Source organism: Amphibalanus amphitrite, unplaced genomic scaffold, assembly GCF_019059575.1.
Source record: "Amphibalanus amphitrite isolate SeventyFive unplaced genomic scaffold, NRLGWU_Aamphi_draft 000026F_arrow, whole genome shotgun sequence".
In the NCBI taxonomy this organism is placed as follows: Eukaryota; Metazoa; Arthropoda; class Thecostraca; order Balanomorpha; family Balanidae; genus Amphibalanus; species Amphibalanus amphitrite.
In genome coordinates, this window is record NW_024881522.1 from 922,091 (window position 1) to 939,015 (window position 16,925).

Genomic DNA, 16,925 nt, shown 5'->3' on the forward strand with positions numbered 1-16,925 from the left:
GGCCCTGCGTGGGATCGAAAATCACTGTGCTAGCAGAAATTATTCACGCTTGAAAAATAAAAGATAAATTTTTATTCCCACACATACTCAACAACCAGTGTACAAATTATCTCAATCGTAAACTTACATCCTACTCAGTACCTCGTAGCGAACATTCGTGACCCATCTCTATTAGTTTGCGAGCTTTGCCAGCGCCATCTGTCAAGGTGATAGCCCTGACACCTGGCGGCCGATAAAATCTTTTCCGTTTTCGCATTGCTGTACGTCAGCCCGTGCGTCGTAACGTAAACCTCGGTGATGGGAGGGGACCGGAAATCGTGGCTCTCATTTTCATCGCATGTACCAACACCTAATGGAATAAAAATGACCACATTAGATAGCAATGATAGTTACAAGTCCTTATGAAAATAATACCAGTATAACGCCTTTTGGGGCGACTAACGGAGCGAGCGAGAGGGTGGGCCTTGCACGTGCGAAATTGCGAGGGGGTACCTCCAACTGACTTGTGCACGGCACCCTACTAACCGGTCTCTAGCGATGTGCCAAATTTGAGCACAATCGGCCCAGCCGTTCTCGAGATCTGGAAGCGGCACCCTGCACGTGCGCACGTGCAAAATGGGTCCCAACTGACTTGTGCACGGCACCCTACTAACTGCTCCGTAACCGTGTACCAAATTTGAGCGCAATCGGTCCAGCCGTTCTCGAGATCTGGAATCGACCTCTGCACGTGCGCACGTGCAGCAGCACCCCAACTCTGGCACATGGATATGCATTGCCTAGTGGGTGCCTACCTACATGCCAACTTTCAGCGCAATCGGCCCAGTAGTTACCGAGATATTGCAACTATTACAAAAGTGACACCTCTTCATTTTGCACGTGGCACGTGCATAAGGGGTCACTCACATACAACGGGAATAGTCCAATACTTGGTAGAAGGAATGAAGCTACCCTACAAAAATTACCGCATGTAAATCGGTCAAGTGGTTGCTGAGATATAAGCCTCGCAAAAGCGTGACCACGGCCGGCCGGCCGCTCATACTCAGAAATTTCCGTTAATCTAAGGAAAGACTACGCTCGCTTCGCTCGCTCCGTAATAAGGCATAGTAAAAATCCATGCCTATAGATTCTCAAACAAAAAAAGAGAACGATGCAAGAACGTCGATCACCGTCTCAAACTCTGAACTCACTATACCAAGGCCCTATATCTCACTACGCATAAGCCCCGTCAAGGCACCTTCATTCATAAAAACTGCTAAGTAGGTACTGCTGTGAATGCTTCCCAATTTCATAAGCTGATCCACCCGAGGTATTCCCTGATTTCGTCCGTCCATACAGCACGGAACATGGCCATGCAAAGTATGCTCACCGCTCAGCGAGGTGGGGTGGCAGTGGTACTTCTCATTTGTGAATACTCGTGGTGACTAAATATAGAGCATAGTACCTACATACGTTCGGGCCGCAGCCCCCAGAGTCAGCTATGGGTGGGAGCAGTATGGCTTTATTATCCAGCCTGAATACAAGCAACAAGGCACCGCACAAACGGGTGGATTTCGCCGGACCCTACCACATTTAGGTATGCAAGTTCCGACGCTGGCATAACATTATAGCTTCATAGCCTTGGCACACGCGGTAAGTAGCTCTGGCAGCACCTCCAACAGTCGTGGACACGACACACGGACTCACATGCACACATACACACACGCACACTCGCTGCGTACGTCCTCGGATGGGAGGAGCGCGCCGGCGTCCGGGGGCACACGCGAGGCACTTGTAACAGCACAGGGCGAGGGAGGCCGAGACAGGCGCGGGTGCGAGGCAGCGCGGGGCATATCACATCGCCTGCCAGTACGCCGGGGCAGCGGCGGTCCCCCCCCCCCCCTCCCCTACAGACACACACTGTGACCGGTCAGACGCTGCAGCTCAACACAAAGTGTTTGTTCATGTAGAAGTATTGAAGTGAACAGTTTCGCTATACAGAGCTCAGAAGGCCTACAGAAGTGGCGGAACGGTAGATCGACTCGAATCGATGAGGCATGGTTATGTCAGGAACAGCTAAAACGCAGCCAGTTTCGCGTCACATTGTCTTCATATGAAAGAATACACAACAACGCGGACACTATAGCACAACAATTAATAAGGAGCTGATCACTGGGCCCACTGGCGCTCAGTGCTACAGTCATCAGCTGGCATGCGTAATCATATACCCGAATGACTCCCATTATCATTTGAACTATTAAAAAAATCGACATTGCAACAGCTACCATATCGCCTTTGATCAGTTGTCAACATTCATTATCAGCACAGTGAAACGTAACGCCATTTAACAATTTGCAAAAACGAGCGAGTGAAAACGTACAGCACATGTCACAAACAAAGACACCGATCGCCGTGTGCGGCTCCTAATTGGCGCAGCCGACAACAACTGGCGTGACGTCACTGGACTGATCACCACGGTGTGGGCGGAGCGCGCGGCGGCTCCCCTACTGACCGGACGGGCTCCAAGAGTGGGAACGGCCGCACCGTGCGCCGGCGGAGCGGCCGCCGCGCCGCCACCGAGCTGAGGCAGCTCCAGAAAGCTCGTGGTCGGACTGGGCGCAGCACGTGCCGCGCACAGGCCTGCGGAGCGCAGCCGCGCCGCCCACAGGAATGCATCAGGCCAACTGCCGACCGGCGCGCCGCCCGTCCAGCTGCGCCAGCCCCTCCGCGTATAAATAGGCCACGCACGCGCGCACACTCGGCTAGCTACCTCTTCTTAGCTCGACCTGACGACGGCGACGCTCACCGCTTGTCGGCGCCGACGCCGACCAGACACGACGGCCGACGACGGCACTCACTGTGGTATGGCGTATGAAGACGGCGAGTGACCGCCAGCGTCAGCGATATGCGACACAATACATGGAACATCACAAAAATATTGCCCTTAGTATGGCCCGTGGCGCCGCACTAGCTGACCGTGTTGCTGACGGCGGGCGCACTGTCGCGCTTCCCCACCAGGAAGTACGTCACCATGTTGTCCTTGCCCTTGACGAACACCTCCCCGCGCCGCTCGAACTCAAAGTAGGGCTCGAGCAGCTGGGCGCACGCCTGCGTAGTCTGGATCCGGCCCGTGACACCGGTCGAGTCCATGCGACTGGCGATGTTGACCGTGTCACCCCAGATGTCAAAGTACAGCTTGGTGGTGCCGATGACGCCCGAGGTGACGTCGCCGATGTTGTAACCGATCCTCAGCTCCATGGTGAAGCCGAACAGCGTCTCGTTGAAGGCGGCCACGGTGCGCTGCAGGTCGATGGCGAACTCCATCAGCTCGACCAGGTGCTGGTCGGGCCGCTGCGCCTCGTTGCGCTGACTCGAGTTCAGGCCAGACGCGGCCATGTACGTGCTGCCGATCGTCTTGATCTTCTCGACGCTGGTGTACTTTTTCAGCAGGTCGTCCATGTCGCTGATGATCTCGTTCAGCACGCGCATGTACTCTCGGCCGTCGTGGTACGTCTCGTCGTAGAGGTCGTTGAAGTTGACGATGCTGGCGAACACGACGGCCACGTCGCGGTGGTTCTCAGAGTACTTGGCCTGCTCCTTGATGATTTCGGCCACGTGGCTGGGTATGATCTGGTGCAGTAGCCAGTCGGCCTGTCCCTCCAGTCGCTGCACCTCAGCCTTGTCGTGGGCTGCCGTCAGACTCACACAGAACCCCAGCCGGTAGCTGATCTCGAACTCACGGTTCAGGATCCAGATCAGCACCACTACCACGACCATACCGACTATGAACGAGGCCGAGAACACGAGGCGTCGGCGCTCGACCTCCGCCTCGGCGCCCGTCTCCCCGTCCGGCTCCGCGGGCCCGACCGGCTCCATCGGACAGTCGCAGGGCACGCCGCACAGTAGGGCCGCCATCGCCGCCGCGAACAGCGTCGCCAGACCGCTCTTCATCCAGCAGTTCAGCTGCGTGAAGTTGCAGAAGTGCACTAGACCCACGAGGAACATGAGAAAGTAGAGGTCGGCGTGCGAGCAGTCGCTCTCGAACGCGTCACACGACCAGTTCGCGAACACGGCTGCCACCGGCAGACTCACTAGGCTCGCGCCCACCGCGTGAAACGGGTACCAGCGCGTGTACCACGTGTACACGAGCTCGAACCGCGTCGGCATCTTGTCCAGATCGCGTGGCACGTCCGAGGTGAGCCGCAGCCACATCATACACTGTATGAGCACCAGCCACAGGGCCGCCACACCGGAGAACACTGCCCAGCCGACGCTAGGTTCGAATGTGGCGTACAGCTCGGCGGTCAGCACCACGAACACGGCTGTGGCTACCAGAGTGTCCACCAGACTGTTGTACTTGGGCAGCGAGAGCGTGTCCGAGCCGCCGTGGTGCCGGCGCGCGTGCTGCATCCGGTACAGCCGCTCGTACTCGGGCTTGTCGAAGAACAGCGTCAGCCGGTCGATGGGCGGATGGATGAAGTAGTTGGCCTTGCTGGTGATGGTCTGCACGCACTTGATCATCTCTAGGTCGCTGAGTTTGCGCTGCATCTGCTGCTGGCTGACGCGCCGCGCCCGGTCGCCGTCGCCGCCGAGGAGGTCGGTGTCGTCTCCGGCGCCGGGTATCGGAACGCCTGGGGAACGGGAGCGGGTCAGTGGTGCAGAGGTCTCACACGATCTGACGGTGAGGGGAGACTCGGGGGGGGGGCACAGGGGGACACAAGGGGGACGCAGCGGACGGCTCTACAAGGGTCTGATTGATGGTTGGTTGTACTATTGACGCTACGTGGTCTGACAAACATAACACGACATTACGTCCCTCAAGTGTCCGAGCAGCGACATCTATCGTCACAACAGGGACTGGCAGTCGAGCCGGGTCCGGGGTCGAAAGCTGGCACGACACAGTCACACCAGTACAGAGATACATACGGCCTTTTAAAATAAACACACACAGCGGAGGACAGTTTACATGTCATTTGATGGTAATGGCCCTGAGGTACTGGGAGAAGTCCGTCAGCCGCTCAACCGAGGTGAATCACTGGAGCTGTAGGCCCTCTAACCGTCCATTTTATCACACAGTATCAGTGGTTAGCCCGTTTGCACCGTTTTGGATTTCCCTGCTGCGATGTAGTTACCTGTGGCGGAGGGATCCAGCATTGAGGACTGGCTGGACATGTTGAAGTTTGCTACTCGGTGGGAAGGCAGGTCGCCGGGCTTCGTTCCGTTCAGCTCTGTGATCTGTGGGTGAAACGACAGAGGATGTGAGACCGTTTCATTAGTGGAAGTTTTTCACGAACAGTTCGTACATCTTCACTAGGATAGGAACGTTGACAAAACACAGAACAAAGTTCAGATGCAACACGAACTAATAGATGAATCACTCATACCAGAAATATATACAATTCTCACCTTATACACACCCACTCACAAACAAGGAGCTTTGCGGGGTAATTAAGAAAAAATGCACAAACAAGACCCTGGTAAATCCTCCCAGAGACGGGCGCTGACACGTGCATTGCGACGCTCCCACGGCGTCTCGGCTAATCCGCTTTTGGGATGTGCTAATTGTGTAGCTTTACAGATAACGACAGGGGTGGAGCGGATTCCCGAAATCGGCTCCCGGTCTACACACACCCATTTCTGAGTCAGCGTTCTGCAGAAACTGGGGTGTGCTCGCGGGTGCGTCAGCCGACCCCAGGATGACACTACTCAATGGTAATCGGACTTCACTGAAAGACAGACGGGTTCTCGAACACAGGGCTTGGGGCCATATCAGAAGAGATCGAATGTCACCTAGATTTATTCAGTAATGCCCATAACAGTCAATTGATAAGAACCAGAAGCCTAAAAGGCTTTTGCCTAAGAGGCTGTTGCCTAAAAGGCTTTCGCCTTTTATCGTATCCTAAGCGGGGAATTCGTCGAAAAGGGTTTTATTATTTTCGCTATAAAAAGAAAGGGTGTGCAGTGTTAGCCCAACGGTAATCTGTATTTTTTTCTTTTTGAATCATACTCAGAAGTCAGAATGTCTCTGTGTGGTCACTGGTTAGGCGTAAAGTTTCCAAAGCTCTTCTAACTTCAATGGAAGGGCTCGTTATAAAGGCACAGTACCGGGTAACTCCTTCGCATATCTACCACCTCCCCTATCCGCAAATGGGATTTCCATTGCACCAGTAGCCAACGGGTGTTGACGGTAATTCTAATTAATGTGTTGTGCCCTGTGGGATCCTGCACAATCGCCCGTCACTGGTTCAGTGCAGGTACGCCCGCAGTACCGGGGGCGAGCGAGAAACCCCGTGTTTTCCGGACGGGGCGCCGGCCGACTGGGGGCTGCAACTCGCCAAGCCGATGGTGTGTGTGTGTAATCAGGAGATGGGCCCGCTCCCATGGGTTCTGTCGGACGCGGCGCGGCCAATTACCTAGCTGTGTAGTTAGCCTCGGAGTGGGCCGCCTGCCGACGCGGCCCCGGCTCAGATAAGTCGCCACTGAGGTACACAGACCCCTCCCCGACTGACGGAGTCGGTCCCGGACAGACACATCCTCTCAGCGGAGTAGGGTGTGTCCCTCTCAGCTAGTAGGGTCCTCCTGGTTGGACCCAAACTCGACTCAGATAAGGTCGACCCGCACCGTGCCACTATCCGACAATCAGGCCTGACATATGGCGCTTCTTGTTGGACGAGCACAATGTTTAAAACGTTAGGCTCGATTATTCTACGATCTCTTGGTAAGCCCCATAAAATATGTAAATAGATGTCCAGCTAATGAATATTGAAAGCACAGGGCGCGTTCACTATGCATACAATGCATTACATGTTGGTGATATCCAGGCACTACTGTTGACCGTCTCCGTCCCGAAAAGATCAATAGGCTCCCTCCTGCTCCGTTCATGCATCGGACATCCCGTAAAGTGAGTGGTGGTGTCGTTTTAGATATCGTGTCACAGCACAAGTTTTCGTGTTAGTCGGTTCGAGGAGCGATTATGTTGCCCTTATAAGGAATTCCTCTCCTCTCAGGAATGAGCCAAAGCTCGTTGTCCATTCCACTCCAAATAGGTACGTCAAACGCTGTCCTCTCCGTCATATCATCCCCATCTCGTTCTCATCATCCCATCATTCCAGTATCATCATCCCACTATCACCATCCCATTATCATCCAATCATCTTCCCCACTCATCCCTCTACAAGAGACGGTCCCGCCCCAAGGGGTCTTCTCGTAACGACTCGTGCCGATAGCCTATATTCCGGTGAGTCCCCAGACGTCCGACCTCTGCTGAACCTGCAACTATTTGGTAGCAACAAAAATTGGACCTATGCACTTGCAGTACCTGTGCACCCGTGGCCCACGAGAGGCGAGTAAGAAATATTTTTTGACGATATACGAAAAAGAACCTCGCATGACGTATATTGTGAAACGCCGTTTCTTCCCATTCACAATAATCAGGTAGCCAAATCACAAATGAAGAAACTCTACCTTCGTAAGAAAATTGGAACGTCTTTTTTTTGGGGGGGGGAGGAGAATAATGCTTCATATGTTTCAAGGTCACTGATTGGTCAGTTAGGTGAGGCCCCCAACTCACGTGCGGCGGGTGCTGCTCCTCGGGCAGCGAGTGAAGCCAAAAGTTGCCGCTCGTTAACCGCGTCCGCGTCGTTCCGCACAGTCGACCTGTGGACACGCAGAACAGACTCGGGTCAAGGACAAGGCGAAACGTGACGTCACGAACTCCGGTCAAGAGCACGGCGGATCACGACGTCACAGGCCTGGGTCAACATCGAGAAATTGAAACATCGAGATGTTTACGCAAGGTCAAAATTGTGTGGAGACATATTTGAAGACACAAGCTGGGAAGAGTTCAAACGGTCAGAAAAAATAACATTTTGAACAAAGATGACCCATTGGCTTATGATTTGCCTGTGTCCAATGAGGAAAATGAATGCACTAACAGCAGTCTGTCACGGGCCTCTGAATCCCAAGTGCAGCACCGTCTCCCCTTTGAGCCCCGCCCCCAGCCACCGCCGCCGCCGCCGCCGTCCCAAGGCCCCATTTCCGCAACCAGGTCCATCGATTCCCGGCGGCGGCCGGCGGGGGTGGGCTGCCGGCAGTGCCGCACCAGCACGCACCGCCCGCGAGTCCCAGCCCTGGCACACGGACAAAAACCGACCCCGGGGCCGTGTTGTGTGTCGCGTAAGGCTTCGGCCGGCCGGCCGGACAAATCTGGCGGCCGGTTTCACGGGCGCCCGATTTAGCGCGGCGCAGCCAACTGTCGGTAACGATCGGCCCTGGCCCGGCTCGGGGCAATGGTCGGCCCAAGGTCAGCCCGGCGGCGGCGCGACGGGCCCGACGGAGCGGGCCGACGGACCGGCCGCCGGCTCCAGGGCAGTAGGGCCAGGGTCATAGGAGGCAGGGTCAGGTTAGTTAGCGACGTGGGTAAACTGCCCCTGGGCAGAAGGGCCAGGTCACAAGAGGCAGGGTGACAAGGTCAGGGGCAGGAGCAGGTTGAAGCGGTTAGAGAGGGTCAGTTGCTCCAGGCCGGTCAGACCAGGGTCACAGGGGGGCGGGGTCAGGTTGAAAGGTCAGCGGCGATGTCCGTCTTTGAAACCTCCCCGTTTTGTTTTAGCCAGATGCCCTGGTTAGCGTGTCATAACATGAAAATTGTACCTACCTAAAACAAAACACAGTTATATTGAAACAGACCGTTTACAACTGTGAGATATTTATGAAATAAAGTCCAGCAAACACTCTGCGGCTAGCGGATGTAGCACACGGCTGACCCGCCCGAAGGTGTGACCCGAGGCCGTGACCCGAGGTCGTGACCTGAGGTCGTGACCCGAGGTCGTGAGCTGACCTCGGAGGTCGGTATCGGTGCGGATCGTCCGCAGACGAGGCCGCCGTCCTCTCCGGTCCAGCGTAGACGTCAGCTCCGGAGAACCAGGCTGGAAGCAGAAAAAGGCAAGCGTTAGAACAGAGAACCGTTTATTTATCGATAGGAAGCGTCACATTCGAGAAAAGGGTTATGACTAAACTAGCGTTTAGAAACACAGCTTTCATCAACATGAAGAAATCCACGGAAACCGGCGGAACAAAACTGAGCCAACAGAATGGATTACGTTTAACTGAGCGTGAAACGCGATAGCGCGGTCGCCGGCGTTTTGTAAACGAGGTCCCTCTCGTCTCCGGACAATTTAGACCCAGCAGCGTAAAAAAGACTTCTGAGACAGGATAGCGGTATTGACACAACTTACATCACTTTACTGTTTGACGTCACAGGGTTTTTGTCTCGGCTTTTTGTGGAAGCTTTTACCACATGGTCATTTACCGCGGATGTAAAAAAGAGAGGAAACTTGGCGTGGTTTGGTGCTGGTAGTATCCTGCCTTCCACGGCTAAGGGAGCAGGCAGCAGCGGCTGCAATGTGTATGTACCTATGGACCTCTGACGGGACCCCGAATGGATTGCGCTCTTCGCCACTTTTACATGTCTTCGAGCCGGAATAGCAGAAAGACAACGAAGACTGCTGCTGAGACCGGGTAAAGGCGTCGACACCTAAATAATGTCTGTTCATTACTGAAAATATACGGGAGCTGTTTGGCCGATTGAATATTTGACCATACGTAGGGCGTAGCATCGGTAGGAACGGGAAGAAATACCTAGTGGGCCTATGTATGCGGTGACCAACGTGTACCCATCAGGGTCAGTGGATGCCCAGAGTGTAGACTGTAGAGTACTATAGCGGCCACTGTCCACAGGCAATCCATTCGCTTCAGTCCACCGTCAACCCACAGCCTCAGAGAAATGAATCTCGCTAATGCCCGCCAACCTAAAGACAGTTTACGGCCTTCCCCGTCCACTTTCAGACATCTATATCAAAGGCGCCTGAAACCAAACACTCGCGAGACAAGACGAGCACCACATCGATACTGCGGTCCACGTGCGTCGGCGGCACGTGGACGGATCGACCACACTGACGCTGCTCGGAGGGAGGGGCGACGGCGCGACCCTGAAGTATGCCGCCGTATATCGTCCGCGCACGGCGGAAAAACCACCGGCCCCGCCGCCGTCGCGTCATGTCATCGAGTGACCGGATAACATGTCGATAGACGTCAGAGGCTTCCCGTGCATATAGGTACGACGTCTGCGCCGGTCCTTTGGGAGGCTTCATCACATAGGGGAACACCAAGGCATTTCCGGAGAAACATGCCAGCACCACAGATAAATATTCCGGCATATTGGAGAAATATGCCAGCATACTGGCATAAAATCGCACCAAAGACCTACTCATGAATTTGCTTAAGAAGTGTCTGGGGAGGAAACAGACGTAAATGAAAATGAGCTATCAATAAACATCACATCATCCGGCGAATGAGCTTCCACCACTGCAGGATGAAGCATAAGCTTCTCATAGCACGATTAGATTATTCCATACGGGTATATGTAGGTACACTTCTTGCGTGAGTGAACGTAATTGTATTCAGCATTTCCTTCGTGCATGTGCATGGGTGAGCGACTCTTTGCTGTCCTCCATTTCCCTCCAGACATCCACTAATAATAGCGCCACATTTCTTCCTGTCCTTAGGCAGAACTCGTCATTTGTGAATGTCCTCAACACTTCCAGCGGCTAACTGTATATGTGTACTGAAAAAAATATGTCCCCAGTTCGATATAACAGATAAGACGGCAACGGTGCACACTGTAGGCAAGGAGTCACTGCAGCCGCGTCAGACTCAAAACTACAAATATGTGAATTTTTGCACTATCCCTGCCAGCATAACAGTTATACCTATAAACTATGACATACTTTTAAAGTTAAACTGTTGCAAGCACTGTTAGTTCGACCATCTAAAAAGAAGCTTCGTTTGAACGCGCCTCAGATTCTAAGACATGATCGAAGTGGATTCGTAAGCGGTTGGGATCCCTCCCGTTGCATCATACAGGGTGTCTCAAAAGTTCGTTGACAGGTACCAGCCATGCTTTTTTGTCAATAATTCTGAATCAACTAGAAATTAACAGTCGAAATTTTGCATGGGCATTGGTGACAACCTTCCTCAAGCAGTCTCATTGTTTTCAAGTGCATTCGACCCTTCATGAGCTCACAAAAAGGGTTCACCTCTGACCATGGGTCAGGCACGAAAATATAGGTTGCAAAGTCGGGTATGTTGTGAAACTCTCTGTTTCAAGAGTAATGGGAATGGTTAAGTCGGAAATGACACATGGCTAAGTGTCGGCGAGGATGAGTGCAACATGATGATCATCTCATAAAAACGGTAGCTAAAATTTTTTAAGGACGAAAACATGCGAGACTAACGGCGTTTTGAACGACCCTCGCACGACAGCGGACTCGTGTTCCGGAAAGCAGCTGAAAATGCGGTCATAACTATATCGAAAACTGGCAAGAAGCTCACTGACAGAGGTTACCCATTTTCAAAAAGTGCAGGTCATCGTAAAATAAAGACAAATTATAGTTTAAAATTGTTTATAATATCTATAACGCTAATTTTTGGGGACAATAACACAAAAATCGTCAATGACAAGGACACCCATAGGCGCGGGAGCCGGGGGGGGCAGTGGGGGCAGCTTGCCCCCCCCCCCAACTCTGGGGCCGTGGGGGCGGTGCCCCCACAGCTTTGAGACGGAATACCACACCTTTTTTGCAAATGTTTTCTTTTTTTGTTGAAAAAGCCGAGGGGTGAAAAATAAGTGGCCTAAAACCGGTGAGAAAACTAGATTTGGGGGTACCCTAGGTTAGTCTCTATTATGGTGTGCCCCCCAGTCGGAAAGTAGTTCCCGCGCCCCTGAGGACACCTGACCCTCCAAAAGTGTCAGTTGTTGTAAAATTTTATCTAACGAAGTTTCAAGAGGCAGATCTGCAGCGAATAATTTTCTTTTAAACACAAAATCCCGATAAAACCACACGATGGACAGGTTTGGGCCGTTTACAAAGCAGAACCTCTCCCGAGGAAAACACTCCGCAACCGAGCGAAGGTCTTGGCATGGGGAATGACGAGCGCTTGGAATTTGCAAAATCTGCACAATGTGTCTGAGAAACAGACGTCCGACACATTCTGCTACCATATGATGCGAAAAATTTACTCCTGGCACTTCCCGTTTGTTCAGGACTGGGGTCGTTTTGAAAAGGAAAATGGGGCTTGGGATGTCGGCGCCAGTCATTCATGAAGGAGTTAGCGCCAGAGAATGCCTACAAAATACTCATGAATGGTGTCCATGCAAGCTGTCGGCTTTCAGGGAGAAGCGGATGTTGCCGGGGAGCTAGTCAAAACTAAATCCGACGCAGAAACTGCAGGGGATTCCCCTGCAAGAGCTTGAAAGCTGGTAACCTTTTATCAGCCTCCGGCAGCTGACGGAGCAACAAAAATCGGTATGGGCAAATATTTTTGGAGATACAGCAAAGGGGTTGGTTTCCAACCTTCTTAATCAGTTGTCAAAGCATGCATATTTGTCTAGTGTACACACAGACACCAAAACCTTATACTTTTGGCCGGTTCTTATATGCTTTATTGGCATGGGAAATGTGTAAACGAACTTTTGAGACACCCTGCACTGTGAAACCTTCGCACTCTTATAGCTTTATTCGTCGTTGAGTATGATGCATACTGTGACGCGTATCCTAAATTTTTAGCCCCGGCCCCGGACGGGATTTCTACCCAGACATTTACCCAGCTCCAACTGAACGTATGAAACTGGTGACAACTGCGGTATAGTTGTCACCAGTGTCAGCTGAAATAGTAGTCATGTCAGTTTTCTGAAGAGTAATTTCGGTAAAACAACCCTGATCATAGACCACTATAGGTATACTATAAAGGTAGGTATAGTGGTCTATGCCCTGATCAATGGTATCAGCACCATTGCATAAATAAAAAATCAGCTACGGGTGAAGACGTTTTCCTGGCGTAACACAGCCTGACTGAATGTCTCATTAATAAGCCCACTTTCAAGTTGGGTATTTCGCCATAAATCATAACCAGGGGTAATAAAACGCAGCATGCAAGGTCTTGATGACAGGTGATATCAACCATTTACTGCACATGTGCAGCCAGTGCAATTTGTTAAATTTGTGTGACGATATTAATTAACGGAAAACCAGGAAGTGAGTTCATTTAGGAAATAACCGTATCTACGTCGAATATATTGATGGGCACCAAAAGCATCATACTTAGTTTAGCGTATCATGCTTTGGAGAACGAGCGCACAAAGCCGGTGACGTCAAATCAAACCAAACAAATCTGTGACCACGGTACAAACGGAAACGAGCGCAGACCGTCGGCCATTGAACGTAAATGACCTCTCTCCAACAGAAACAATAAACGTCACTGACAAAAAACAGCAGCGCCAATCCAGTCGAGGGTCTGTTATTCATCAAATACGGTCCACACGGTCAACGCACTGGTGCGTGTGAATCTGTGCCATTGAGTTAAATTTGTCAGGTGCTTTCGCTGGTGCCTATACGATACGCTGGCATGCCTATATGCCATGGCGTGCCTATGCTTCAGTGCCTTTTGCCGATTGTCAAGTCTTGTTCGATGCAAGGACAGTCTAGAGAGCATTATTGTTCGTTGCTGATATGATTTTATACAAACAATTAAAATCTTTACTGTTTAGCTTGTCTTCCCATCACGTTTCAGTGCTACGACAGGCTACTTGGTTCATCTTCTTAGCACAGGACTAATGGGCCACGCTGAAGGACAAAAAGGCATTGCAATGATGACCGGCCAGCCATACAAACAGCATATTCCGTGGCATTGACGGCGGCCAATAACCAGTCTGCCCCTGCATTCCTAAGGCATTGCGATGCTTGCGGTGCAGCAGCGTCACAGCCCGCAAAGAGGCGGCTGCGGAATGCCAACTCCAGAGGCGTTCTCCCGGCGTTTACCCGTGGGGATTCTCCAGAACCGTTACCGTAAACGACAACTGCAATCACTGCGACCGCTAGCCGATGACGTTTTTGACCAGAGATGACGTCAGTGATGACGTCATCCATGCAACATGACGCAAAGGAGGGGGGAGTGCACCCTGCAGAAGCAATGCGTCCGTGCATGCTCCGAAGGTTGCATTTATCAAGAAATCGGTCTAATACTGCACTGAAAACAGACATCCAATTCACATCAGGACAGCGATGTTTTATGAAGTTGTTGAGCTGCAATGCACGCTATCGTCTAAATGGTCTAAAATGCCACTATGATGTTCGTTGTCTGTGGCTAGAAGTTCCGCTGAACGGCGAGGGAGGACCTTAATAACCAATTAAATCTATAAGCGAATAATTACTAAATTTGATTCGAATCGTGAATGCAGTATAACTAATAGTTCAGTCGTTTGCAGATTATCTTCTTGAGTGCATATGATAATCCTATAAAAATGTTTCTTTAAAATCCTTACAAAGTGAAGCATAATCAACGCCACCACAAAGACTATTCAGACAGCGGAAGCGAAACAATCTCCAGTGCTGGTGATTAAGGTGTGAGTACTGCTCAGTACTCTCACCACTACATGGCGTGCGCTTGACCTCTCAGTCCCCAATCCCATAGCAGTGCGCCGTCCCCACAGCCCACCCCGATCCCCTCTCGGCCCTGCCGCCGAGACTGACCTGTTTGGAGGTGCCCGAGGGCTCGATGATGCTGGGTAAGGAGCAGGCCTTCTTGTGCAGGAGGCTGGAGGAGGAGTCGCGCCGCTCCTGACTGGGCGGTGAGCCGGGCTCCTCCCCCTCCCCCTCCCCGTCCCCCTCGGCCGGCCTCTCGGTCCGCACTGGCGACCGGCGACCCCCGATGAAAAACGTCTCCAGCCCTGTGAACATGGAAACGCAGCGTGTCACTGGGCGGGAATTTGATGATTAGGAAGTCGAGGTACGAAGAAACTGATTAGCTTAGAGATGTGTTTACCATTTGTCATTGTAAATATCAATGCCATAGCTCGGGGAGTCACTTTTGATCGGGAGTTTGTAGTGGGCGAACTTGAAAAGAGGCTTATATTAGCGTAAATAGAAATAAAGGAACAAAAAGGAATCCACATATTTGATAGCAACTAAGAAGTCCTAAGAAGTTAATTTGCAACTGAAAGAATAGCTCTAAAAAGTCTTTAAAAAATCATCTTAATCGTTTGTAAGTGAAATATTGCTTTAAGAGGTCATTTTTTGAACAGCTGGAATAGTAGTTCACCGCTGAAATAACTGCACAAAATGCGCGTACATGTAAAGCCATTGGACGTTACAAACCACAGGACGTTACGTTGTTCAACTAAATCTGTGCTGTACCTGCATCGCTTTTTGACATCAAATGCATAGTTCCGTCAGTAAGGCATGGTGGATACCTGTTGCAATATACCCTTTGACGATGTATATGTACAAATCAATGAACAGGTGTATGAATAAATAATAGGTAAATAACATTGCATACATTTCAGAAATAATGTAAGCGAGCAAAGTGTTAACAAACAAAGCGAGCCAACTTATGAATGCATAAACAAAATTATAAAATAAATAACGAACCGAATGAATGAATGAATGAATGAATGAATGAATGAATGAATGAATGAATGAATGGAAAGTGAATGAATAAATGAGCGGAACAATACAATGAATGAATGAACCAACCAATCAATTATATAGCTAATTGATTAATTAATTGATGAAAGCATGCACGAGTTAAACGATTGAACATGAAAAAGTCACACCTAAAAAACGACCTGAAGTGCTGTGGAAATGCGGTTGGTGGTACCAAATCGAATCAAAGCTCTGGAACACCGAATATGGTCTCTCAATTTGTGAAGCGTTCCAAGTAATATCGAAGCTGTCAAATGTCAGGGGAATCACCCCCTTTCTCAGTTGCATCATGACACGAGTAAACTGTCTCTCAGAATGTATGAACGTGTCACAATGACACATGTAGCCTGGAGAGCCGTTCCATCTCTTGTATTTCATTTTTCAACATTATTTTGTCTAGCCGCCTCTTTATGCATGGCAGACCAAAGTGCTTAAGTTCCGACGCCTGCTTGGGACGTTCCAGAGCTATTATAGTCAAGTCATCACGTCGGATTATTCATGAACATTTTCACTGACCACTAATGAGTGTACTTCCCAGAACACTTTCGCTGCAGAGTGGCACGCTTGATGCTGCTGTGTCTGGCCACAAGAGCATTTTGTAATCCACAAATATTAAATATTTAGTAGCTCTGTTGACCTCGTTAGCCTTAACAAGTGACACGCTACTCACATATGGAGCACTCCCAGGAATATGAGCCCGTTGTATATTTAATAAAGTTTTTTATTTGCGTATTTAGTTGCGTAGTCTATTTATCGTTAGGTTAAAAATTGCGTTCATATTTCGTATGTATTTAGAAAAAAGTTGATGAAACGAATCGGCTCTAAATAGGTTAACATCTTAGGTACCTGCAGAGTGCAGAGCATCTAGTCATCTTCTGGATTCTGTTTGGTGCTTAACTTATATTTCTATGCATTAGTATGCAATCATTGCTTTTCGTTGGAGCTTATTTTCAAAGCAATTTGGAATGCACAATCAGTCACCCATATTTTGAAGAATCTGGCTGGGCATTTTCAACCGCTATTCGGGCCGATTTCTAAAAAAAAAGATTAACAATGTAAGATATATTCAGAATCATGACACCTCCACTCATATGCCATGGACAGAGAGCAGCTGATTGCCAGCGGTCACTCAAAAAGGTCAGAGGTCATAAAAGGTCACCAGTAAGCAGTAGCTTTGCGACAATAACTTTTGATAGTGGCATAGTAGGACAATGAAATTAGGTACTTGGAATATATTCAGCTCACCAATACCGCTCGATTGATACCTATGTAGCATGACCTTTTCCGGTCAAGTCATGACCTTGACATAATGTCAAATTGTCAAGTTGACCCAAGGCAAATTTAAGTTCTTCATTTGATGAGTTTTAAAGGGAACCACAATGGTGGGAAAATAAATGTCATATGCTGATTTAG

At 50.4% G+C, this 16,925-nt stretch overlaps 1 protein-coding gene across 2 annotated transcripts in view; it reads right to left on the reverse strand.

The window, feature by feature from the left end:
* Window positions 1-1,478: 1,478 nt before the first annotated feature.
* LOC122363548 (adenylate cyclase type 9-like) overlaps window positions 1,479-16,925 on the reverse strand; it is a 38,244-nt gene continuing 22,797 nt past the window's right edge. For both annotated transcript variants that reach the window (XM_043332969.1, XM_043332980.1), the window contains exons 3-7: window positions 14,562-14,758; window positions 8,813-8,900; window positions 7,547-7,632; window positions 5,109-5,211; window positions 1,479-4,607 (exon numbers count right to left, since the gene is read on the reverse strand). In XM_043332969.1, the coding sequence (XP_043188904.1) occupies window positions 2,944-4,607; window positions 5,109-5,211; window positions 7,547-7,632; window positions 8,813-8,900; window positions 14,562-14,758 (2,138 nt within the window). In that variant the 3' untranslated portion in view covers window positions 1,479-2,943. The remainder of the gene's footprint in view (window positions 4,608-5,108; window positions 5,212-7,546; window positions 7,633-8,812; window positions 8,901-14,561; window positions 14,759-16,925) is intronic.